A 25,771-nucleotide genomic window follows, 5' to 3' on the forward strand; every position below is an offset into this window, starting at 1 on the left:
TCATGATGAGCCAAAACTAGGAGTCGGATGATTAACCGACTGCATCACCTAGGTGCCCCTAGAATAACTTATTCTTAATAGATTTTATTTTTTTCCCTTAGCTATGTTTTCAAATAGTATGTGAGATTTTCATGTGTGGCCTGTACCAAAATATATTTAAGTTAAAGAAAATACTGTGCAAATAACCTGTGACTAGGCATTTTAAATAAAAATAGCAAATGGATCAGGTAAATGTATAATAATAGTAGGATCATTGAGCTTAAGGATTATAAAGTATGTTTATAAAGAGAAAAAAAGTTACCTGCCATTTTTTTAATTCATGTTTTTGTTTGAGGTTTTTTTCTGTTTTATGTGTGGTTGAGGAATGAGTAATGACAGTTCAGTTCATTTTGAAATCTAGAAAGGACTTTTCCAAAACTATTCTTCTCTAATTTTTAGATTATTGTCAGTAGTAGACTGATAAATACATCTAATTTTTGCAGGTGAGCCACTCCGAACTTTTTAGAATTTTTAAGACATATTCTGGTTTTCCTGATATTTTTAAGTAACCATTCTCAAGGAATTCAAACCAGAAAAGAAATATCATTGTATATTTAGTTAGGATTTTACTTTAAGATTTTTGAAAACATTTTTTGCTTTATTTAATGAAATAATTTTATATATAGAAACCTTTTAAGGTAGAACTTTATTTAGATTATCACTGAAACAAGAGAACATCTCTAGATTAAATATTGTACTAGGCATCACATTGATGGAGAAAAAAGGAGAACTGAAAATTTGTATTAGCTCTGCTGACATAAAGATGAGGCATCTGTTGATTGAGAACCTTACACCTTAATGGTTAGGAGCACAGTTTAAATTCTGCTTCTCCTTGCTAGCTGACATGTCTTTAGCACATTACTCTAAGTGTCTGTTCTTCAGTAAAATGTCCACATCGTAAGTTTGGTGCAAGAAGTAAATAAGGGAAATGTACATATAAAGCACTCAGTCCAGTGTGTGCCACATGGTACATAGTTCTAACTGCAGCTTTTCTGTTTACTGTTCTACCTGAGCAACTTGCATTATAAAAGATGCCATTTTTTTTTACATATTTGCATGAAGTAAATCTGTTAAATCTCTATGGCAAAATGTATGTAATTTCTAAAAATATGGAGAAGAACATTGTATCTCTAAAGTTACAATATAAATTCAGATAATATGTTATATGGACCTTCAGAGGATGTTATCTTTAAATTAAAAAAAAATTAAAAAATTGTTTTCATTCCAAAGCTGTAAATATTTTTTTAAAGTTTTCATTGTTGTGTTAATTTTGTTAAATTAATATTTTTCTTTTCCTGTTGTTAAAGATATCCTATATTTGAAAATCCCTATCCTTTGAGTATACATGAATCCCCTGTTACATGTTGCGAATATTTTGCTGATTGTCCTGTGGACCTTATTCCTGCACTTTATTCTGTTGGAGCTAGACAGAAACGGCAAGGTTACAGCAAAAAGGTATTGAACATGAGTTTTAGTATCTAATGTTACATTTCAGTATTTTATATTTATCACCTTGGAGTATTTGATAACATTGAAACCTTTTTTAGAGAAAATATATAGGAAGTCCTTTTTGGAAGCAAAATATGTCGTTTACTGTTGTCATAGAAATATATATGGAGATGTATGGTATGCTTGGAATTTGCTTTATACAATAATCTTTTTTTATAGGAATGGCCCATTAATGGAGGTAATTGGGGCTTGGGTGTTCAAAGTTACCCAGAAATAATTATTACAGGGTAAGTAAGATCCTGTTTTGCCACTAAATCACTAATAGCTCAATATAATTAAGACTACATGAACATTAATTAATTGGGCAAGTAGTGCTTTCCTTTATGCTATAATGTATTAAGAAATGTTATTGTCTAGAACCTGCCAACTTACCCTGAATTTTACCTTTCTTCATTTGGTTGCTGTCTTTTCAAATAACAGTATACTTCAAAGAAAGAAAAAAGTGTGATGATTTTTTTCTTTTTTTCCTTCACAATTTTAACTCATTTGCTTTTCATAGGCATGCTGATGGGTCAGTTAAGTTCTGGGATGCTTCTGCAAGTAAGTATTTTGAATATTATTTGTTACATGTTATACAATCATTTCTTCTATACAACCTGTTTTATAATAATTGTGTAACCAACATTCAATTCAAAATTTGAAGGCTATAAATTTAATACATGATTTATCAAGTACATGAGTTTGAGAATTTCTAATAGATGTAAGATATTTTTAAGGATATTAACTAGTAAATTAAGAATGATTCTCAATAGAAGTAATCAAATCCTTTGTTCAAAATTTCCTCAAACTTTCTCTTTAACTCAGATAAGAGAGGGAATATATTTCAAATCAACAGAAATTTGTAGAATAATTTTAATGCCTGATTCTAAGCTAACAGTAATTTGTGCTGTCTTTGTGGAATATACATATGGTGGCTACACAAGAGCAAAAAAGGAAAGATGCTTTGAATTGTCATGGCTTGCAAAACATACATAGTACGCAGTGAGAATCCAGTTAACTCAGGATATTTTGTGTTTCATCACGTAGAAGTGTGAGATAGTAGTAGTACCTTTTATAGAGAAAATAAGTAGAAAATCTTTCAGAAAGCAAATATGTTCTTTATTATTTTCATTATATTTATACTTTTTTTTACAAAATCTTTTCATCATTTTTTTCAGGTTAACCAAATTCATCATCATGATGCGTGTTTTCTTTTTTTTAATGAATACAATTTTTTTGGTCAATAGGTACAGTGATTACATTATCTAAAAGTGTAATAGAGAAATGCAGACCTGGAAATAAAAACATGGTTCAAATAAATATAGGCTGTTTTCCTTAGATAATTTGTCTGATTACATATTATTTTATATTTGTTCTATTTGTACTAAAGTATCTAACATATATTATGTTTTTTTCTAGTAACTCTACAAGTATTATATAAACTAAAGACATCTAAAGTATTTGAAAAGTCAAGAAATAAAGATGACAGGCCAAACACAGACATTGTAGATGAAGATCCGTATGCCATTCAGATCATCTCCTGGTGTCCAGAAAGTAGAATGCTGTGCATAGCCGGAGTTTCAGCTCATGTTATTATTTATAGATTTAGCAAACAAGAAGTGATTACAGAAGTCATTCCGGTAATAGTCTCTTAATTATTTTCAGTGTCAGATGTCTGACATTTTAAAATTTTTGAATTATTTAGATTATCTGGAGTCAGTTTTATCTAGAATTTTTAAGAACACTTAAGTGTTTACATTACCATCTATCTTTTGTGGAAAATAGCATACTTTTCCATATCTTTTTAGTGAGCATTTAAATTTAAATCCTTATATATACTATATATTTCATTTAAGGAAAGTTAATATGAATATAAGCATACTCTAATTTGGTATTAATAGGAATGCTGTAAATTCTAAAATCATTGTATGTGTGTGTTCTCGCATACATACACACAATCACTTTTAAAAAGCTGAGTCAGAAACATGTTTTTTCTTTGCTAAATCTTTGCCTTTAGAAATCTTGTTACGTTTTTACCTTTAAAAATGTTGTTCCCAGGGCGCCTGGGTGGCTCAGTCAGTTAAGCATCTGCCTTAGGCTCAGGTCATGATCCCAGGGTTCTGGGATGGAGCCCCACATAGGGCTCCCTGCTCCGTGGGGAGCCTGCTTCTCCCTCTCTCTCTGCCCCTCTCCCTGCTTGTGCACACTTGGCTCTCTCTCTATCTCTCTCTCTCTCTGTTGAATAAGTAAATAAAAATCTTTAAAAAAAAAAAGGAAAGTGTTTCTTTAAAAAAATAATAAAAATGTTCCCACTGAAGCATATGTGGGTGTATTGTATAAACTGTATAAAATGAATAATTATTAAAAGTAGGTGAACTGTCTTTCTTTTACAACAGATGCTTGAAGTTCGATTGTTATATGAGATAAATGATGTGGAATCCCCAGAGGGCGAACAGGCACCGCCTTTGCCAACACCAGTTGGGGGCGCCACTCCTCAGCCCATTCCTCCTCAGTCTCATCCTTCTACCAGTAGCAGTTCATCTGATGGGCTTCGTGATAATGTCCCTTGTTTAAAGTAAGTTATTAAAAAATACAGATATTTTGGAAATTATTTTTTAATAGAGATAAATTATAAGCTTTTTACAGTAATATTTTCCTGTGATAGAGAAAAATGACATAAGATCATTTCTTTCTCTCTTTTGCTGTGGTTAATCTAACTCATTTTTCTGTGGCATCAAGAGGAGTATTATTGAATTCGTGGTTTTTATCTTTAAAGTGCTAAGATTTGATCTTTAAACATACTGGTAGAAAAGCATGGATCTTTTCTGTAAATGTAGCTCAATCTTCCAAATCCATGGATATTTTCTAGTCTGGATTCAGATGTAGATCAAATGTATATGTAGACTGCTTTCTACCACTCTGAAAATTCTAGTTTTTTGGTCTCTAGAGATTCAGTCATTTTTTTAATCATTTTCTCATCTTTCTGAATCTTCTCTAGCACAGCAGTATCATTATTTAAATGCCTTTATCGTAGCATTCCAGATTTGAATACAGTTTGCTTTTATACAGGAATAAATTGGATATAGCTTTCTTTTCCTTTTTTTCTATCTAATTTATATTACTGAGTTGTTAGATTTTTTTTAATGGGTATGAGCCTTAAATATGGTAGAGAAATGAAACAGTGAGGAAAGAGCTAAGATCACTGAAAAATTTTATGAAGACTGTGATTAATTACATTTACAGAGAAGTCAATTAGGGTAATGACTGGAAACGTGGTTATCGAAAATGTCAAAGAAATTCAGTACAAGAGTTGAGCAAAAGCCAGATTAGTAGGTTCAAGGTAGGGAGGCCTGGTGAGAGAAAATTTGCATTTGTTAGAAGAACCAGGGTTTGTCCTGGTTTTGTTTTAGATCTGCTAGAGTCACTTCTCTTGGTGAATAATTAAAGGATTGCTGTGGAGAATGCCTGTGTAACTAAAATTGCATGGCAATCACCCCCAAAGATACGGCAGATTTTTTTATATCATAATCATTTAAAAAATATAGACTTTATGTTTTTGAAGATTTTTATTTATTTATTAGAGTGTGAGGAGCACCAGTTGAGGAAGGGGAGAGGCAGAGGAAGAAATAACAAAGATCAAAGAAGGGATCCTGAGCAGGGAGCCTGACACGGGGCTTGATCCCAGGACCCCAGGACCAGGACCTTAGCTGAAGGCAGCTGCTTAAACGACTGAACCACCCAGGCACCCCAAAAAGTATAGACTTTTTAGAAAATAAACCTTTATATGTTTATATAAATTTGAGGTTGTATGTTCTATATTAGTATTTCTCAAACAGGGATGATTTTGCTCCTCCCTATTTATTTGGCAATATCTGGAGACGTTATTAGTTGTCGCAACAGTAGGAATAGGGTACTACTGGTATCTCGTGCATAGGGGCCAGGGATGATGCTCAAGTGCACAGAACAGTGCCCCACAACAAAGAATTTCCCAGGTCAGAATGCCACTGGTACCAACAATGAGAAATTCTGATCTGATCTAAAAAATGTAAGTGTTGAGATTAAGCAACTACATTCCTCAGAAAGGTCTCAAGGTTTTATTTTGTCTCTCTCATGTACATACATACACACCCCTCTGTTTGCAACAGTTCTGGCACATGTTTAGCTAGAATGAAACTTGAAAATACAGAATTCTGCCTTCTTCCCTTCTGTTACTTATTCAGTACTACTTTGCTTTAAGCTTAAATTTGTAAAATTTCATTAATGCTCTTCTGATTTTTTTTATTTTAATGTGTATTTTTCTCCAGCCTTTTGTTAAATTTACGTCTTATAGCCTATGAAGAACAGTTTGTGTTTGACATTTATTTTAGTGACGTATCTTCGGTGGCAAAGTTTTGAGATTTTTTGTCTAAAATCGATATATTCACCAGTGACTTTTTAATCACAGACAATTTGAGTTATACCTCATTTTTTTCCTTCTTAATAGTTTTCTGGTAAATACAGTTATTTATTAACTTCACATTGTTTTAGTCCACAGTCCCAAAAACCAATTTTTAAATGTCAGAAATATAACCAAATTCATATTAAAATAACTAGTACTGAGGGTTTTTTTATACAGAATGCTTTCATATGTAATTATTCCTTTGAAGAAACATTTTAAAAGCAGCTATGTGATTTATTCTTTTTACCAGTAAAGTTTTATGTTTTTAAGTATCTTAATTGGGCTTTTGCAGTTTATTTGTCCAAACAGACAAACATTTTGAAACTGCAAAGCCTCCAAACATATGTTTAAAAATGCATTTGTACAAATTATGGAGTTTTTTTGTTTTGTTTTTATTAAATTATGAAGCTTTTTATAAAGGTTCAGCCCCTTGTCTTTAAAAAGTAAAACCTTAATTTACATTTACTAAAAACATTAAAATAATTTGCATGTAAACATTGTACACATAAAACATTATGCCCACCCATCCCCCATTTTGCATTTTTAACCTATCCTGTCATTTCTTGATCCAGTTTCTAGTTTTTTACCAATTGGGGATTATGCAGCAGGCTTGGCTGGCTTATTTTTGCTTAAGAACTTTTTTTTTGTTTCTTCTTACTAAGTAAATTAAGAATTCCATGAGTTCTTTTTTTTTTTTTAATTTTATTTATTTATTTGATAGAGAAAACAAGAGAGCACAAGCAGGGCGAGTGGCAGAGGGAAAGGGAGAAGCAGGCTCCCTGCTGAGCAGGGAGCTAGATGCAGAACTGGATCCCCAGAACCCTGAGATCATGACCTGAGCCTGAAGGCAGCCGTTTAACCAAATGAGCCACCCAGGCGCCCCCCATGAGTTCTGTGTGTCTTCATCACTGAAGTTTTAAATTTGTCCATATACGCACTTCTAATATTTTCCTTGAATGCTTGTTCCTGCTCTAGTCTAATGTGCATGTTAAATATGCCAAAAGAAGGTGCACATTTCTTTGAACCTTACCTAATTCATGTAAGGAGAAAATAACACAGTCAGACTCTTCTTTTCAGAAGAACACTCAGTCTTCATTTCTGTCTCTTGAGATGGACAGCTGCCACTGATTAGTGGTATTTCCCTGAGGAAAAAACAGAACTTCTGCTCAGCCAACATACAGTTCTGAGTGTGCTGCCTTTCAGACTTCACATGAAATGACTGTAACTCAGTTTGTATTTGAAGTACCCTAATGTTTACCCTAAAATTTGGACAACACATTTGGTCAGGTGTCATGGTCTTCCTCACTAGAAGTACCAACTAAATGACTCAAAAGCATCCATACTTCTGAGTTTGGTGTCAGGAGATTTAACATTGAGTAGTCTTCCTGCTATCCTTCTTTCATGACACTATCACCCCAGAGCAGAGCCTTAAGAATTACTGAAGTAAGCGGGCTTTGCATAAGTTTTACAAGAGCGATTATTAGAGAAAGAGTCTGAGCAATCAAAAATGTTTTTACCTTAAAGTCAAAGTAAAATTTTTTTAATAGTAAAAGTAGTCACACACAGAAATACACTACTCACTTTAATTTTAATTGATTTTTTTTTTAAGGATTTTATTTATTTATTTGACAGAGACACAGTGAGAGAGGGAACACAAGCAGGGGAGTGGGAGAGGGAGAAGCAGGCTTCCCGCGGAGCAGGGAGCCCAATGTGGGGCTCGATCCCAGGGCCCTGAGAACATGACCTGAGCTGAAGGCAGCCGCTTAACCGACTGAGCCACCCAGGTGCCCCTTAATTTTAATTGATTTAATTAATAAATTAAAAAAGGAAAATTTTATCTTCCAAATCCACTTAAAGTTTCCTGATACAAGTATTACAGGTGTTGTATCTAAGTGGCTGTATTCCAGGGTGCCTGGGTGGCTCAGTCGGTTAAGTGCCTGCCTTTGGCTCAGGTCAGGCTCGCTGCTCAGTGGGGAGCCTGCTTCTCCCTCATCCTCTGCCTCTGCCCCCGCTGTGTGCTCCCTTGCGCTGGTGCACACACTCTCTTTCTTTCTCTCTGTCAAATAAATAAAAAAATTAATAAATAAATCTTTTAAAAAAATAAGTGGTTGTATTCCTTAGAAAGTCTCACATTCTTATAAGCCCCTCCCTCACTCCCCCTAATATGTACATAACAAGTTTAACTAATAAAAAATTTGTATGAATTTACTCAATAAAGTGAGTTTGGGAATACATTTATCTTTTTGCTGAGTAGTTCACTTGAAAACCACATATTCCTGCAAAACTAGCTCTTCATCCTGACAGTTTTCTTTTTTCTTTTTTTTATCTTTCTCTCTTTCTCTCTCTTTATCTTTTTCTTTCTTTTTCTTTCTCTCTCTTTCTCTTCTTAACTTAGAATGACACTCTAATTTTTCTCCCTGATCTTCCTCTAATGACCCTTCAGCTCATTCATTCATTCATTCAAATATTGAGTACCTCCTCTGTACTGGAGTGTTAAAAGTAACTGCAAGGTTTGTGCCTTCATGAAGTTTAGAAGCATTTTTGAATCTTACTTCATAATGTGTTTCAAATCTACCTTTTTCTTATTGTTTTACATAATTACAGGCACTTCTTAATTGTTCTCCTATTCTACTTCATCTTGCAAACCTCCACCAAATTAATCTTTCCAAAGTATTTCTTATAAACCTTAATTGGCTTTTAATTCCTTAAAATAATGAAAATATATTTTGTGTAAATTGACCATTGAGAGCTCTTTCATAGGCACTCATACTGTGATTAGGTAGTAATATTGCCACTTTTTTAGACAAGAAGACACCTGGAAAATGGCAGAGCCAGGTCTTAAACTTTGCTGTAGTTTTTCAAAAGCCCTCAGTTCTTTCTACCAACATCAGACCTTTGCAGCCAGGCCTTGAAGACCCTCTAAAGTCTGACCTATGCCTATCTTGTTATATTGATTTCTCACTGTTACTACACTTGCCTCCACTGTGAGCAAACTTACACACTTGTTAATCCTTGATTATGGGTTTCCTACTTTTTGTTTGCATATGTTTGCAAAAGCAATATATTTTGAGCACCTATTCAGCAATTATTAGGGAAAGAGTCTATAATCAAAATTACTATCAATTCAAAGAGTACATTTTTTTAATAGTGAAAGTGTCATGCACCCAAAAATAAATTTCTCATATTTTTTTTAACTCATTATGTTTTGGGCCACTTTTCATGTTCTTACACCATATATTTAAGTCTACTTTTCTAACTTGCATTTTTTTTTCTAACTTGATTTTTTTCTTCCTCTTCTTAATTCTTGGGCTTCTCATTCTCTTCATTCTTCTCTCCATTCCTCCCTCCCCTTCCTATCCATCCTCTTTTTCTCCCTTCCTACTTCCAACCCCCCAATTTATAATGGGAACTTATATGTGATTTCTTATTTTTGTTATTTATGTACATGTTTTGTCTCCAGCTAGATTAAATGCCTGTAGAGAACAGGATTCAGTTTTCATTTTTGTATATTTAATACAATTTCATATATAAAGTTACTTTGTGCATAGTTATTTATGCATGACTTTATAATTACATAAGTTAATAAGATACATGAAGATGGGTTAAAAGGTAATATGTTTTCCTTTATTACAGAGTTAAAAATTCACCACTTAAGCAGTCTCCAGGTTATCAGACAGAACTAGTTATTCAGTTGGTATGGGTGGGTGGAGAACCACCACAGCAAATAACCAGCTTGGCAGTCAATTCTTCATATGGATTGTAAGTATAATTTATGTGTTTCTCAGTCTGTTCATAGTATTCCGCACATTTTTTTATTTTTAAAAATAGGATGACCTTTATTATAGTATGTTAAAAAGTTGTATATCTTTAACTTCAGATCAGAATTAGTGTTTATTTGGAAAATAATTCTGTCCCGAATAATTTACTCTGGATACACTTATAGTGCTTCCCAATGAATTGAGTTAAAGGTTTAAAGTCAGTATGTCCTCTCCTGGATATACTCTCAGAAATGATTTCCTTATTAATGCTCAGTATAATGGAGGTCTCACAGCATCAACTCAGAAGACTTTATTCTAAGCTAATTCTGTAAATGTTGAACCAGAGCTATATAATTTCTTCTTTCTACTTCCAAAATTCACTTGTATAAATTATAAAGGCATAGTAATAGTTTGGTAAAGTATTTATACTACAGTTGTATCATCAATTCATACCTTTAAGTATTGAGTATTATACATACTTTTTTATTATAATTTGGTAGACTTACAAAGTATTTTTGTTTGTTTTAAAAATCAGCATTGTGGTATAAGAGAATCATGCACTATTTAGTCCCAGGGCTATTTATCGGTTGTGGGTCACCATCTTCTTCTTTTATGCTAGCCCTAGGGACTCATTCATCTTTCTTCTTCCTCCTGGAGCTGTAACCACTCACTCTATCTCTTATAGTTGTATTCCCAGCTAAGACTGGCTATAGCCTGAGATCGTCATCTCTCAATGTCTTTCATTTGCTGCCCCACAGTGTAAGAATACAAACCTTCTCTCTTTTAGTATTTCACTGCCCACAACCATAAGGAAAGAGGGAATAAGAAAAAGAACCAGTAGGAAATTTCAAAGGAAGTTGCAAATCAGTTGATCACAGGTTCATGGACTCACAGTTAACATTTTATTTAGCCCTCCTTGTATGTTTTTAGTATTTGAACTAGCTGCCAAGATTATTTAATGTGAAATCCATATTTAGAACTTTAACTGAAAAATCTGATTACCTGGCCCATTGTCTCCAATCCTGCTTGGCAGTGGTCAGCATGAATGGAATTGAAACTTTCCCTCTTTAGAAGGGTTATCTAAAGTCCTTATCTGGCCTGTTTGTATTACTTACAGAGTCCTTCTGTACATTTCAGTTTTCATCTTCTGGCTTAAGACATCTTAAAAGAGTCAAATCCCTTTATTCATAGTTGCTTGGTTTGTAGTTCCTGACTCATAATTGGGAAGGTATTTGGAGTACTCCAGAGGGAGACCTCCAAGATTTATGCTTTCTACTTTTTATTCTTGACTATATAGATTACCAAAATTTTCCCAGAGATATAATCCCCCACTTCCCTAGTGGAAGAGAATGTCTTCCCCTGAGCTGCTTGAAATGCCCTTAAGTCAGAAAAATAGACGTCACATTTCCTAGGATGGCGATTTATGTCTGTGATCAAGTTTCACTTCCTATGCCAACATTTTTTTAATGATACCGATTTTTAATCATTAATGTCTGCAGAAGATCTGCGTAGTTCCATGAGAAGGCATATGTAACCTGTATTTCCATGTCTCTGATAGTCTTTAGTTGCAAAGAGGAATTTTCTGAAAACCCATCCTCCTCCTTTTCAGCCTTATAGACTACATTTCCTTATAATTACTTATTTGTGCTAAGATGTGTGCTCTTTTCCTATTCCCAGGGTAGTTTTTGGCAATTGTAATGGCATTGCAATGGTAGACTACCTCCAGAAAGCAGTACTCCTCAACCTGGGCACTATTGAATTATATGGCTCCAATGATCCTTATCGGAGAGAACCCCGGTCTCCTCGTAAATCTCGACAACCTTCAGGAGGTATGAAGAAAACAATCCTGAGTTTTAGGATTTCTATAAATACTGAGTTACTTCTGTGAATATAAATACTTCAGTTAGATAAATAGCTTGTCTGACTTAGTCTATATATGTAAACTGTCAAAACTAGTAAAAGATTTGAGCCTTCTTTGTTTTGTGTTGTTATTAGATTTTGCTTTTGTTTTTAATATCCTAGGATTTTAATTAACATTGGGAAAGAACCACAGTGGCAAGTTTCTTCAGCTAAATTATAATGGGATGAAAATTTATCTCATTTTTATGGAATAAAAGTTAATTTCAAAGTTTTGCCCCTTTTATTGTTTGGTATTGTTAAGACCAAAAATTCGTTGTTCCAGCTATGTTATTTAAAGGGATCATTTCCCATGTGAGAAAAAAATGTAAATGCAAAAGTGAATTTGAACTCTAAGAAAATACAGTGTTTTTAGATAGCCTTGATTCAATGCAAACCCAGATCCATTAAGAATTTTCTTTATAGCATTCTTTTATGTTTGCTAGGTAATTAGTCTTAATTTTATATTATTTTTTAATTTTTTAAAAAGATTTTATTTATTTGAGAGAGAACATGGCGGGGAGGGGCAAAGGGGGGAGGGAGAAGCAGACTCCCCACTGAGCAGGGAGCCCAGATATTGGGCTCCATCCCAGGACACCGGGATCATGACCTGAGCCGAAGGCAGACACTTAACTGACTGAGCCACCCGGGCATCCAGTTAGTCTTAATTTTAAATGTTTTAATGTGTCTAGTTGGTGGTCTACCAGTACGCCTCACCTTTTTTTTTTTTTAAAAATCTCATGGCATTGGATCTCTGGTACATAGGGGTATATTAGAGAGGCCTGCAGCAGTTACTGGCCCGCAGGCTCCAGTCTCCTCAGGACCTGTTCAGCTGGACCAGGGATTGAGGGATTGAGGGGAACCCTATCTTGGGCAGACTCAGCCCATTTGCAGAACGCCAGTGTGCAGTGAAACACTGGGAAGCTCTGATCTATACTTATAACTCAGTCTCTCTGATCTTAAATTCTCTCTGAGATTCATTTCTCATTTGCTCTCATGGCATAATTAGCTAATATTCCTGTATCACAATTTATGAGAGAAGAAAAAAAAAAGGTGGTGGCATATAGACCTTAGTATCACTTTGGCTTGATGCTTGAATTTTCTTCTCCATTTTTGTTTTTGTGTGTGATCATTTTGTCATGTTTTATCTTCAGAAATTATCCCAACTATACCATTCTAGTACCTTTGTCTCCTTTTTTTCCCTTCGCTTTTCATTGCTTCACTAAGGCATGCTGACTGTGACTTCTTGCATGTGTGGCCTTTCTAGCTTATATTCTGAATCTGTGAAAAAACTCCGTTCTTCTTTAAGTAAGTTATTCCATGTCAGTAAAGTCATGGCATGTTTGTTGTCTGTAAAATCATTTTTTCTCATTTATTTATTTATTTTATTTATTTGACAGAGAGCCAGCGAGAGAAGGAACACAAGCAGGGGGGAGTGGGAGAGGGAGAAGGAGGCTTCCTGCGGAGCAGGGAGCCCGATGCGGGGCTCGATCCCAGGACCCTGAGATCATGACCTGAGCCAAAGGCAGTCGCTTAACCAACTGAGCCACCCAGGCGCCCCTTTCTCATTTATTTTTAAAAGAGCTTATTAAAACATTATATATCTAAAATGGCATACTCATTCCTAAATTAATCATCCTGTGTATGTGAAAACAGCTATTGAAATATTTGTGTCCCAATCCACTTTCTTTATAAAGCAAAGGAAACTAATATTTAGTGTTAGACAGTTAAAACATTGTCATGAAAGAGGAGACAAGTACTTTTAGCAATTTTACCACAAACCTGTGTAAAAACTTCATTGCTCCAAAAATTAATTTCTCTTTCCTTGATACATAATAGTTTAATAAAATTGCTAGAAACTAAATACCTATGCTTAGGATAGAGACCAATTTTACCATGTGATTTCAAAAATATTTTTTTCTCAAATTTTATTGCATTCTCTATCCTGTAGTAAATCTCATAATATTATTTATATTATTATTTGCTTTATTTTGTATTGAAGAGTTAGATTTTTAGGCAGAGGAGAACTGTTTGAGTTTTCCTTTATCAGTTTAAGATATTATGCTTACTTGTAACAATATTTGATTGTGTCTTAAATAAAAATTAAAAGAAAGTTATTTTTAAATGCGCTTTAACATTTTGGGAATATTTGTGCCTTAATTCTAAAATATAATTATGTTTCAAATAAAATTAAATATAAAATAATTGGTACTAAAATTCTTTAATTGCATTGATAAAAGATATTCTTGCAGAAGTGTGTATTTTATAATATGTTTTGGAAATGTAGCCCAAATACCACCAAATTCTTATCTTTTTTAAAGATTAGCTTGGAGAAATGTTTTTACTACTAGTAGATTCTAATATGTTTTCATAAAGAGTGAGGTGTTACTCATGAAATTATTTTATAAACATTACTGTTTGTGTTTTACAGCTGTATTAAAATACAGTTGAACCCATAACTAAAATGTGTACAGTGTTTTCATAATAAAAATTATGAGACTGTTACTGGGACAACTAGTGATAAAGTATTTCAACTACCTGCATATCTGCTTGCTGAAAGTCTTAATTATAACAAAAGTGAAACATGATAATATGTGTCTTGTTTTGCTGACCACTCTTTCACTCCGTGAAGGACACAAAAGGGAAATTTCTATTCTGAATATAATTCTAAACCCCAAATAAGATCTTCTTAATGATGTGAGAGTGATACACCCATGAAAAGAAACTTAACTTAGTCTTGGAAGTTGATAATTGTGAAGAAGGAAATTAGAGGGACAAAGCTGTGCATGACTTTAGGAAAGATATTTTCTTTTTTTTTTTTTTTTTAAAGATTTTATTTATTTATTTGAGAGAGAGAATGAGAGACAGAGAGCACGAGAGGGAAGAGGGTCAGAGGGAGAAGCAGACCCCCCGCTGAGCAGGGAGCCCGATGCGGGACTTGATCCCGGGACTCCAGGATCATGACCTGAGCCGAAGGCAGTCGCTTAACCAACTGAGCCACCCAGGCGCCCGAGGAAAGATATTTTCTAAAATTACAGAGAAGTGGCTCTAAAAATGAAGATTTGGGCTATACAATTGCAATTAATTTCAAGTCTTCAATATATTCAGTAGAATAGAAAAATAGAAATAGCTATTGAGCCCAGTAATACTAGTTGATATTTCTGTGTGTTTGTGTGTATTATAAGAAACAAAACACACTATATAAGAAATGAGGGATATAATCAAGGGTGCATAAGTGTGCATAAATCATTAAGTACTGTGTTGAATATAGGCTGGTCTTCAAAAAATGGGATAGCAAAATGTTTGGTTTCAGTGAAAATATAATTAAAGAAGGATTAGGACTCTAAGGATCATTTGAAATGATAGTTGAAAAACAGAATATAGACTAAATAACTTTGTTTCTCAACCCTCCATTAAGAGGAATGATTTCTCTTTCTGGAAATTATGAAAAATAATTAAGAGAAATGAAAATCTAAGCTATATTATGTATAAGGCAGACCTTGGTAATAAAAAGTGATAAAGTAATAAAAACATATCAAGAGAATTTGTAAACAGTACCCAAGTTGATAAAGGTCAAATCAGTAAATTTGATGTACAAATCAGTCAAAATTCTGGAATGATTTGTGTGCATATTTGAAATGCCTTATATGCATGCTGAAAATAGAGCCATCAATTGAAGTCAGCAGGAATCCACTGAAAGTAAATTGTACCAAAATTGGTGTTACTTTTTTAATCTCATAACTACATTGATGGCTCATAGCAGCCTGTTGACATGTTTCCTGAAGTTAATCAGATACTTAATAAAGAATTCCATGTATATCTTTTATGAACTAGGCAGATGGAAGTGACTTAGTCATTTTGACAATTGCAAGATTGATTAAACCAGGAGTCAGCAAACGGCTGGCCCTGAGCCAAAACTGGCCCACTGCCGGGTTTTGTCAGTACAGTTTAATTAGAACAGCATCATGGTTTATTTGCTTAGCTGGCCTCAAAACCGATCAGGTTTGCCAACCCCTGAATTAAACCATGGTATCCAGTGGGTCAATTTGTAGCCTAACATGAACTTTGATGTAATGTACCTCAGTAGATATATTATGTTGAATAACATATGATTATGCTTTGTTGAACATTTTAAATAGTAAATTAAGCTTCCTACTTAAACATGTGAAAAAGAAGGTATGCTTTTTATCCGTAAAGGGTAACTACTACGTTTGATGGCAAAGACCCAAAAAGATATTTGTAGCTAGAAATCATAAACCATATACCATAGCCACATAGTATAAACCATAGGATGATATACATCAATCACTCATGTAGGGTTGGACTTGACTTTTACCCTGAGCCGGATGGAAGGCTTAAAATTTCAAAATTGATTATTTTTATTCAGTACTAGGCTCACTGTAGTACTTGAGTATACTATCACTAGTATTTATTATTGAGGTGTAATTGGCATATATAATCATTATATTAGTTTCAAATACTGATTTGATATTTGTATGCTTTGCAAAATGATCACCACAGTAGGTCTAACAGTCCTCATCTTACATAGTTACAAAAATCTTTTTTCCTTGTAATGAGAACTTTTAAGATCTACTCTTAGCAGCTTTCACATATCTAATACACCATCTTAACTATAGTTATGCTGTACATTACATCCCTTATTTATTCTGTAACTGGAAGTTTGTACCCTTGACCCCTTTTACCTATTTTTCCCACCCTCCACACCCTGCTATGGCAATCACCAATTTGTTCTCTGTATCTGTGAGCTTGGTTTTTTTGGTTTGTTTTGGGTTTTTTTTTCGGGGGGGCAGGTTTAGATTCCATTATATCATACAAGTGAGATCATACAGTAATTGTCTTTCTCTGTCTGACTTATTCTATTTAACATAATGTCCATCCATGTTGTCACAAATGGCAAAATTGAAATATTTTGTGGCTGAATATATTCCATTGTGTGTTTGAATGTATATATGTATGTATATGTTTGTGTGTGTATATACACATATATGTATATAAATATATACACACACACACACACCCCACCCACATTATTATATACTCCACATTTTCTTTAGCCATGCATCCATTGATGGATACTTAGGTTGTTTCTGTATATCACTACTGTTTAAAGACCTGCTATTTTAGGGGCGCCTGGGTGGCTCAGTCGTTAAGTGTCTGCCTTCGGCTCAGGTCATGATCCCAGGGTCCTGGGATCGAGCCCCGCATCGGGCTCCCTGCTCAGCGGGAAGCCTGCTTCTCCCTCTCCCACTCCCCCTGCTTGTGTTCCCTCTCTCACTGTGTCTCTCTGTCAAATAAGTAAATAAAATCTTTAAAAAAATAAATAAAGACCTGCTCTTTTAGTGTTCTATCAAGAAGGAGTTCATTTATGTAAACAAGTATTTTGTCAAAGAGAAAATGCATACCTAAAATTCCACCCATAGTCTTTGAAGTATAAAAACTAGTGTTTTGGGGTTTTTTTTCTCCAGAACCATTAGTTTAATAATTGTTAAAAAGAAAAAAAAAATTACTGGTTGTCATTCGAAAACTTCCTAGTGAAGAAAAATAATGTATAAATCAAAATGGAAAACCCTTCTTATAAATCCAATTCAGTACTCCATGTTCTCTGAAAATGTTATTGTAAAAGCTTTCTTAGTGACTGGACTGTGACATCATGTCTTTTACCAAAGGATTGGAAAAGTCGATACTGGTCATATGTGCATATATGTCAACATTATAGCTAACTTCTTCTGAGGCCTAAATAGGGAGCCCCTCTGTCTGTGGCCCAGCTATCCCAAATTCCTGCTGTGTGTTTGTTTGTAATTTTTAAAGAATTTGCAGGAATTCTTTTCATTCCAGTCACCAAGCAACTTAATATCTGTGCTAAGTGTTTACTCTGCATATTGCCATGTCTTTTTTTTTTTTTTGTAATTTTACATTTAATTGTCTACAGCATAAAATACCTTGCTATGGTTTCTCCTAAGAATTTAGGTCATCCTGTAAGATAGATTAGTTTTATGTAATTCATATAAATCTGTGAAAAGGAAGTATTTCTTTAGAGCTCTTTAAAAATAAGTGGTATAGTTTTTAAGAAGTATAGTCCTCCAAGGTAAGTAATGTACAATATTTTAAATATTGTAAATGTGGAGGCAGAAAATATTAATTATTTAAAAATATTCAAGGAAGGTATTTGAGACATAGCAGAAACCACTTTGAGGTGTGAGTTGAGAGTTTCTATGATGTAAAAATCACCAAATTTACTACCAGGTATTTATTTTCCCTCAAGAGAAATCCAGTAAGTCTGTCATATACTCTCAAATTACTGATTTTAAACAAAGTCCTACTTTCTGTCTAATGTCCTTGAAGAATAGTAAATTACCTCTTAGAAGTTTTCTTTTTGCTTAACTAATGACTATGTGTATTATTTTGAGGTATTTTAGTATCAAAGTGCTCCTATTTCCTATCTCAAGATTAATGGGCATAGTATCAATGTCAGTACAGTCTGTTCAGCTGCTGGGTTTTTAACAATGGACAGTCATTAAATGTGTACTGTAAATAGGATATAAGACTTCACTTACATACGTTTGTGTTGTGATTTGGTTTCTGGTTTGTTTTTTTTTTTAGCAGGTCTGTGTGATATTAGTGAAGGGACTGTAGTCCCAGAGGATCGCTGCAAATCTCCAACTTCTGGTAATTTGTTTTTTATTTCATTAATAATTATAATTCTATAAAAACCAATACAGTGTATCAGAATTCCTTTTTACAGATAACCATTTAAAATAACACAAGGAACTTTTATGTTACATATTCTTAACATGATACTATTTTTTGCATTCTCACTAAGTGAAAAGAAATGCACTAGATAAAATCCCGCAACTGTTAACCTGTTAAGAGTCATAGAACTGTTTACTTAGCTTTCTTATATTTATACTTTTTTGGGGAAAATACATTTTACTCCTCACCATTGGATCAAATGGTTTGGTTATTCTACAATCTTGTCTTTGCTCTAGGCTTGCCTGGTGTCATCTGGTAGAATAGTGATCTAATTCTTGAATAGTGTCCATTTAAATATTATCAAAGATTTTGAACATTTATCATCTAGTGGTAACTTTAGACAGAATAATTGTAGACTAATTGTATGTGTTTTTGGTTTTGGTCAGAGTGATATTTGATATAATTTTATAGCTATATTAAAGCAGTTGTCCTTTTTTGTTCATGAAATATAGGTCTTTATGTGATATATGTGTATATTAATATTTTAGTGGAACATAATTTTTAGTATCTTTTCAATCTCCTTAAGATTAAGAAGATCATAATTTTATTATTATTTTAAGTGGATAGAAACTTTGCCAGTCTTTACTACAGTTGAATTCACAATTCTAACTACCATATTAAATCATTCTGGCCGGGAATATTTATCAGCTTTCGACTGAAAAGATTGTTCTTAGGATAAAGTAACACGGTTCTTAGATTTTGATCCTTCCGTAGCTGGTTCTACTACATCAGAAGTTATTATAAGCATGGGAAAATTGAGAAGTTCATTTTACTTTACTCTCTCATATTTCAGTTTAGCATTTTATTAGACATAGGACTGTAAAATTTTTGTGATGTTCTCTTTTTGAAATTGCGTTTTCCTGATATTGCACAAGTTATACCTTAAGATATATCCACCTTCTGGTTTTCTTAATCTTTAAATTTCATATTTAAATTCACTCATTAATGGAACATGGAGCTATAGGAATTATGTAATTAGCACCTAATGTTAAGTCTGAACATTGGTACAGAAAAGTTTGAGTGAATACTATGGAGCAAGTAATGGTATATCTGATCTCACAGAACTAGAGTTATTTCTGAGTTTGAAATTCAGAACTGTAGTATCTTTTCATTATTGCTGTTCTTTGTCCATCTACCTACAATACTATTCTGATCTTCTTACCTTCTCTAAAGGCCATATGAATGCAGTTGTCAATATGTTAAGGCTAAAAGCCAGACTGGATAATTTGGACATGTAATTATATTTTAATATATTAAATGACCATCAAAAGTGTTTTAACAAGACTCAGCCCAAATAAATTAATACTCCTCATTATCCTAAGCTAAACTATGAAGAGGTATATACATCTATCAATTTGGAATAGCCAACAAGAGGTAATTATAGATAAGTATTTAAGTATATTAAAATTTGAGTATATAATATAAAAAGTACATAAAAGTAGAAACCCTTTCTCTCAGACTCAAACATTGTTGAACATTTTCAAATATATTACATTTTTTGATCCACATGAAAGGACAATGTAGTTTTAACATACAGAAATTTATATGATACTAGGTATTTTATTGTTTCAGTGAGTTTGAACTGCAGAGTAAAAATTGTGACTGCAAAAATCATTGATAAATCAGAAATTCTGATCTTAGATAAAAAACTCTTAACTTATTTAGTTTAGTCTTTGATTATGCCCCAAAAGATGTAAGAGTTTTCTGAAGAATTATATGCATTCCTGCATATCAGAAAAGACAGCTTTTACAAAGAACAAATCAAACTTTAGTAGATAGTAGTTGTGCATGAAACATATTTCACAGAGCAGGAGATAGATGTCACTCATGCATACGTACTAAAACATACACTAGAAACTAGAATAAGATTCTGGAAAGCTATATTCTTAATAGCTATGTCTTTCACTGCTTGTCCATTTTAAAATAGTAGTAATTCTTGCTACCCATCGTGGGCCAATTGTCTTACTCTTTGCACATTTGTAACTTTTTTGCCTTCATTCTTGTTAGCATTCTAATAAGGAAATAAAGGAATAATTTAGTATGATTCCTCTCACCAATACATACAAACTCTACTAATTTAGGATGGTCAAAAAAGAAAAACGGATGGGGTAAGTTTGAGGTGAATCAGAAGAACCACAAGGTGATCAAGTTATTAAAACCATGGAAAGTAGTAATTAAATTACTAGCCTCAAGTACTTTCTGCAGTGTGGTAGGATATAAATAAATAGTTAAATGATACAATATAGATTATAGAACCAGTATAGTTAATAGAAAACAATGTATCATGAGGGAAGAAGAAATGTATAAAAGTGGGTTGGGAGTTCCACTGAGTCACTCATAAATACTAAGAGGAGGACCACTGTTATAAAAATGAAAAGTAGCCGTACACCCTTTATCAAAATCAATGTGTTTATTCAAGATAATAATACAAATGAAGAGCAACTTTTTGAAAAGCATTTAAGTCCCATAATCAAAATGGGTGATCTCAACAGTTTAGCTGATCAGTATCAAAGCTCAATTCAAAAAGCATCCTGAGAAAATCCAAGTAATGAATTTAATTTGGCTTTTCCATTTGTTTTTAAATAAACCAGCAGTCTTTCTGAAATAAAATATTAATTCTGGCATCCTGAATTAACATAAGAAAGAACTTCTGCTATCTCCATTTGATCTTTGTATTTCAAAAAACTCAGATTGCTTTACTGAGCACTTTAATAATATTGGAATTTTGTGTTAGTACTGCATCAGAAATGTGTGTGCCTTTGCATATGTGAAAATGATAAAAACATTTGTTAGGTTATTTTGGTTTGAAGAAAACCCAGGGCCACATAGGCCATAATATAAGTGCTGCCTTCAGGAGTTACCATTTACCCCAGAAAAAAACAAAAAGCTGTAAATATTTTCTGTGTTTATTTAATCATAATTATTTGGTAAACATATTCAAGTGGAATATGCTGAAAGCATTTTTGGAATTTGACAAAAATTCTGAAGACCAATGGCAGGCATTTTCAGTTAGGGGAAAAATAAATCTTTCCTTTACGTTTATGGCTTACTTTGGAAATTTTTTTTGGAAATACTAAAAAACATTTTTATAATTTTATATTCATATTTAGATATGTAGCTATTGCTCTAAGATGAAATGCATCAACTAAAACAAGTATTAATAAATTTTTTTACATTCCTGTGGCTATTTAATATCAGAGGTGACTGTGATATTTTAAAATATTTATAACCTCTTATAACTTATCTTCTTTGAAAAACAAGTATAACCATTTCTATTCCTGAAAATATCACTGAGTCCATAATTACTTACGTGATATTTTTTTTTTTTAGAGATTTTTTTATTTATTTATTTGACAGAGAGAGACACAGCAAGAGAGGGAACAAGCAGGGGGAGTGGGAGAGGGAGAAGCAGGCTTCCTGCGGAGCAGGGAGCCCGATGCGGGGCTCGATCCCAGGACCCCGGGATCATGACCTGAGCCGAAGGCAGATGCTTAAGAACTGAGCCACCCAGGCGCCCCACTTACGTGATATTTTTTGATAAAGGATTTATGAGGATCCATAAATGCTACTTAGCAAAAACAACACGGTTTTGAAAGAGTAATCTTCTAAGACTATTATAGAAGTAATGGATGCTGCCAATGTTGCAGGTTTTACTTGGTCTATGGAGAGATTTCGAGGATATTTTCCACTTGGCCAAAGAAAGTATGATTTTTCTGGGGGAGGAGAAGGTCAAACTTTGACCTTCTTTATTAAGATTCAGTACTTTCACTGGGATAAAAAAAAAAGTACAGAAAGACTTTTTATTTACTTCCAGTTATGTTTCAAGTATTTGCTTCTATCAGAAAATTTACTCATTCAGCAAAGAAGCACTCTGCTGAGTGCAAAGGAGTTGCAAAGATGAATCAAATGGGGGCCCAGTTTTTAGAAGTGCAGTGCAATGAAAAGGGCACATGTGTGTAAACTTTTTAAAATATGAGGTATTAAGTCATGAATATCATAAGAGAAGAGTACAGATAAAGGGTTATTGGAATTTAAAAGAGGGGAAATGATTTATAGCGAGGAGATTATGAAAATTTATGGGTGAGATGTCATTTGAAATGTGCTATTATGAAGAACAGAGCATTTAATAAAAGTTGTCAACTAGAATACTACTTAGGATTACATTTATAAATAAAACATTTATGTTAGAAATTAAAGAAATGAGATAAAAAATTGAACACCTTTTTTTAAGGAAAATGGACAAATAAAATCTTAATTATAAAAATATTAGTTAAACTTATTGGAAGTCACAGCCAGAATAAAATTAAATATTTCTTACCTCATTAGACATAAGTAAATATTTGAACATACCTAAAATTATAAGTATTATCCTCAGTATTTTAAAGATCCCTGTGGTAATAATAGAATTTTTATATAATTTTAAAATTTGTATCTAGAAAGTGAATCTTAAAATAAATTTTGCCAGTATACTTCTTGCACAGGATTCTTAGTTCTAGATGAACTTTATTCAGTTAACTAGTGTCAAAGAATTTTTGCATTTTCTTTCAGAAACAGTTAATTGCTGCTTACATTTTTATCTGTTCTCTAACATCTGTGCCAAGATTTTTCTAAATGGTTGTAACTTAAGGAAAAATTGTTATAGATTGAAGTTAATATTTATATATACTAGGGATCTCTCTACTGTGAAAGATAATACACTACTGTTTGCTATTCTTACTGTAATATTATAAGAGTTGTTATTAATTATATGCATGACATTTTCTTGTGGCCAATAGTATGGAAACTTACCTTAGAAGTTACCAGATTATTTTGTTTGTACTTTTCCCTATGACAGCTCTGTGTTTGTGACTGATATGTGCCTGTTCCTTCCATTGTCTTCGTTTGTGTAGGTTCTTCATCACCACACAATTCAGATGATGAACAAAAAATGAATAATTTTATAGAAAAGGGTATAGTATCTTTATTTTAAAGTATTTTCTTTTAATTATGTTTAATTCATTTAGTTTACTTTGAATAGATTTTGACATTTTATATCAAAATATTATTTTCAGTGAAGACCAAAAGCAGAAAGTTTTCCAAGATGGTAGCCAGTGATATAGGTAGGAAATAGAAATTTCTCTTTTGTTTCTAATCCTTGCTATATGCAGTGTTACTCAACACCAGAAAATGATCTAATGCATTGCATTTTGTATATATTAATTTGTTATTTCTATGCTAAACAATAATTTCTTGGGCTGTTTCTTCTAAACTCATTGGGGCAGTAATTATTAAAAATCAGTTAACTTGGGATTGCAGTTCTTCTGACTTACAATGTGAACTATTCTATTTTTATTTTTGCTTTATTTAAAATAAAGCAGGGTTCAATTTATGCTATAAATAGTACAATTTTATACTTTCAGATTTTGAGATCTTTTTTTTAATTTGCATTTTCTCCTGCCTTTAGTCCATCTTCCTCAAATTTTCAAAACCCCCAATTTCAAGGAAATAGTTCTCTAAAATATTGACTCTTTTGTTCTGTAATCTGCACTACCCTTGAGTTAAATGGGAATTTTCTTAAGACTCTTCCCTTCCCCCCACACACAAGTAAAAATGCTTGATGGAGAGTATTTTATATTAATCCTTTTGACTATTTTTATGAATATACTTGGAAATACATTACCCAGTCCAGGGTTTTCAGTTTAAAATAGGAAAACAAAATATAATCAAACTTTGAGAACATAATCAAACTCTTAAGACTTTTTGGTTGGTCATAAAACTTTGAATATTCTCTGAAGATTTTTAAAGGCTTGAGAAGCACTGTTTTACAAAAAGAGAATAAATTAAATTGATTTAAATCAAAATTTTTATTATACAGTTATTTCTTCCAAAATGCCTACCATATATTCCTTGATTTGTATTAAATGATATGCATTTCTAGGCAGCTGAAATAGATTTACCTTTTCTCATGATAAAGCTTAATATATAGCAAAATTGAATTTCAAAAACTTAACAGAAGTAGCATCCATATTGTCCGCATGTTGTAAATTGAACCCTGTTTAGTCATATTAACGTTGGCTGACTGTTAGCACCTCTGGTCATTTTTTAAATAAGATGGTTTATTCTTGGGCAAAGGGCTCTTCATATATGGGGAGTTGATTATCTCTTTGTGGTTTTATAGTGAATCAGTTGGTAATAGTTAAATCACTTTAATTATGTGCTAGCACTATAGCATAATACTTTTTCAACCAAATTTTTTTAATATTTTGTCGTAATAGTACTTATTGTCATGTAATGTAAAAAGTTAGAAGGGACTTTCCTACATACACTTAATCAAAGAACTCTTAGAATTTAATTATCTCGGGATTGTACCTTGCATGAAAGGAACCTTGTATATAATTACATTTTTAAAATAATTTCTCTGTCCAATTTTTGATCCTGGGGTTGTATTTGCTTTGTTAAATGTGGTGACTAGCTCTTCTCTTTTTTCTGTGTTTTGAATAGAATATGTAACATGAAATATCTGAGCTTGAATATTTGAAAGTCTTCAGTTAACAAATTTCTTAGACGAGGAACATTATTGGAAGTTCTTTGGTAATGTTCTTGCTTGCTTTTTATGTTATTGGCAAGTTTTTCTTTTTGTCATGCCAGTTTTTATATTTAGAGTTTTTGGGACACATGTTAACTTTATTCAGTTTTTCAAACTTAGGTTAGTTACACAGTTATACATAATTATTTTGCATCTTCAGAAACTACTGCTCTGTTTCCTATTTCATATATAATTTTGTTTGGTTTTGGTGGAACCTTTCAGTGTGGTTTTTAATCCCAACATAGATACAAGGAAAACTCACTTCTCAATTTTTTTCTTCATTCAAATGGAGACTGCTCCATTTTAGACTATAAAGTTTTTACAGTTAAAAAAATGAGTTTCTCTCTCTACATTAGTGTCTAGTTTTATAATGAGAATTATAAAATATGCTATTGAAAAACACCTAAAATGTCAGTGAAATATCAAGAAAAAAATACATAGAATCTCCTGAAGACCTCTCTGTCAAGACGTGTTTTCTGTGTAAAGTTTATTGTGTCAAAAGTGCTAGGATTCCCTAATTATGCAGCCATCAAAAGGAATGAAATCTTGCCATTTGCAACGACGTGGATGGAACTGGAGGGTATTATGCTGAGTGAAATAAGTCAATCAGAGAAAGACATGTATCATGTGACCTCAGTGATATGAGGAATTCTTAATCTCAGGAAACAAACTGAGGGTTGCTGGAGTGATGGGGGGTGGGAGGGATGAGGTGGCTGGGTGATAGACATTGGGGAGGGTATGTGTTATGGTGAGCGCTGTGAATTGTGTAAGGCTGTTGAATCACAGACCTGTACCTCTGAAACAAATAATACATTA

At 33.0% G+C, this 25,771-nt stretch overlaps 1 protein-coding gene across 6 annotated transcripts in view; it reads left to right on the forward strand.

Moving 5' to 3' along the window:
- STXBP5 (syntaxin binding protein 5) overlaps positions 1 to 25,771 on the forward strand; it is a 177,151-nt gene that overhangs the window by 106,353 nt on the left and 45,027 nt on the right. The window contains exons 12-21 of one of the 6 annotated variants that reach the window (XM_031030702.2): positions 1,347 to 1,494; positions 1,708 to 1,775; positions 2,048 to 2,088; positions 2,947 to 3,167; positions 3,924 to 4,102; positions 9,599 to 9,724; positions 11,401 to 11,552; positions 18,244 to 18,306; positions 23,280 to 23,339; positions 23,442 to 23,489. In XM_031030702.2, coding sequence (XP_030886562.1) covers positions 1,347 to 1,494; positions 1,708 to 1,775; positions 2,048 to 2,088; positions 2,947 to 3,167; positions 3,924 to 4,102; positions 9,599 to 9,724; positions 11,401 to 11,552; positions 18,244 to 18,306; positions 23,280 to 23,339; positions 23,442 to 23,489 — 1,106 coding nt within the window. Of the gene's footprint in view, positions 1 to 1,346; positions 1,495 to 1,707; positions 1,776 to 2,047; positions 2,089 to 2,946; positions 3,168 to 3,923; positions 4,103 to 9,598; positions 9,725 to 11,400; positions 11,553 to 18,240; positions 18,307 to 23,279; positions 23,340 to 23,441; positions 23,490 to 25,771 lie in introns of all 6 variants that reach the window. The other 5 variants (XM_006735799.3, XM_081829115.1, XM_006735800.3 and 2 more) reach the window with 5 other exon arrangements.

This window comes from Leptonychotes weddellii, chromosome 8 (assembly GCF_054177405.1).
Source record: "Leptonychotes weddellii isolate Sample4059 chromosome 8, ASM5417740v2, whole genome shotgun sequence".
In the NCBI taxonomy this organism is placed as follows: Eukaryota; Metazoa; Chordata; class Mammalia; order Carnivora; family Phocidae; genus Leptonychotes; species Leptonychotes weddellii.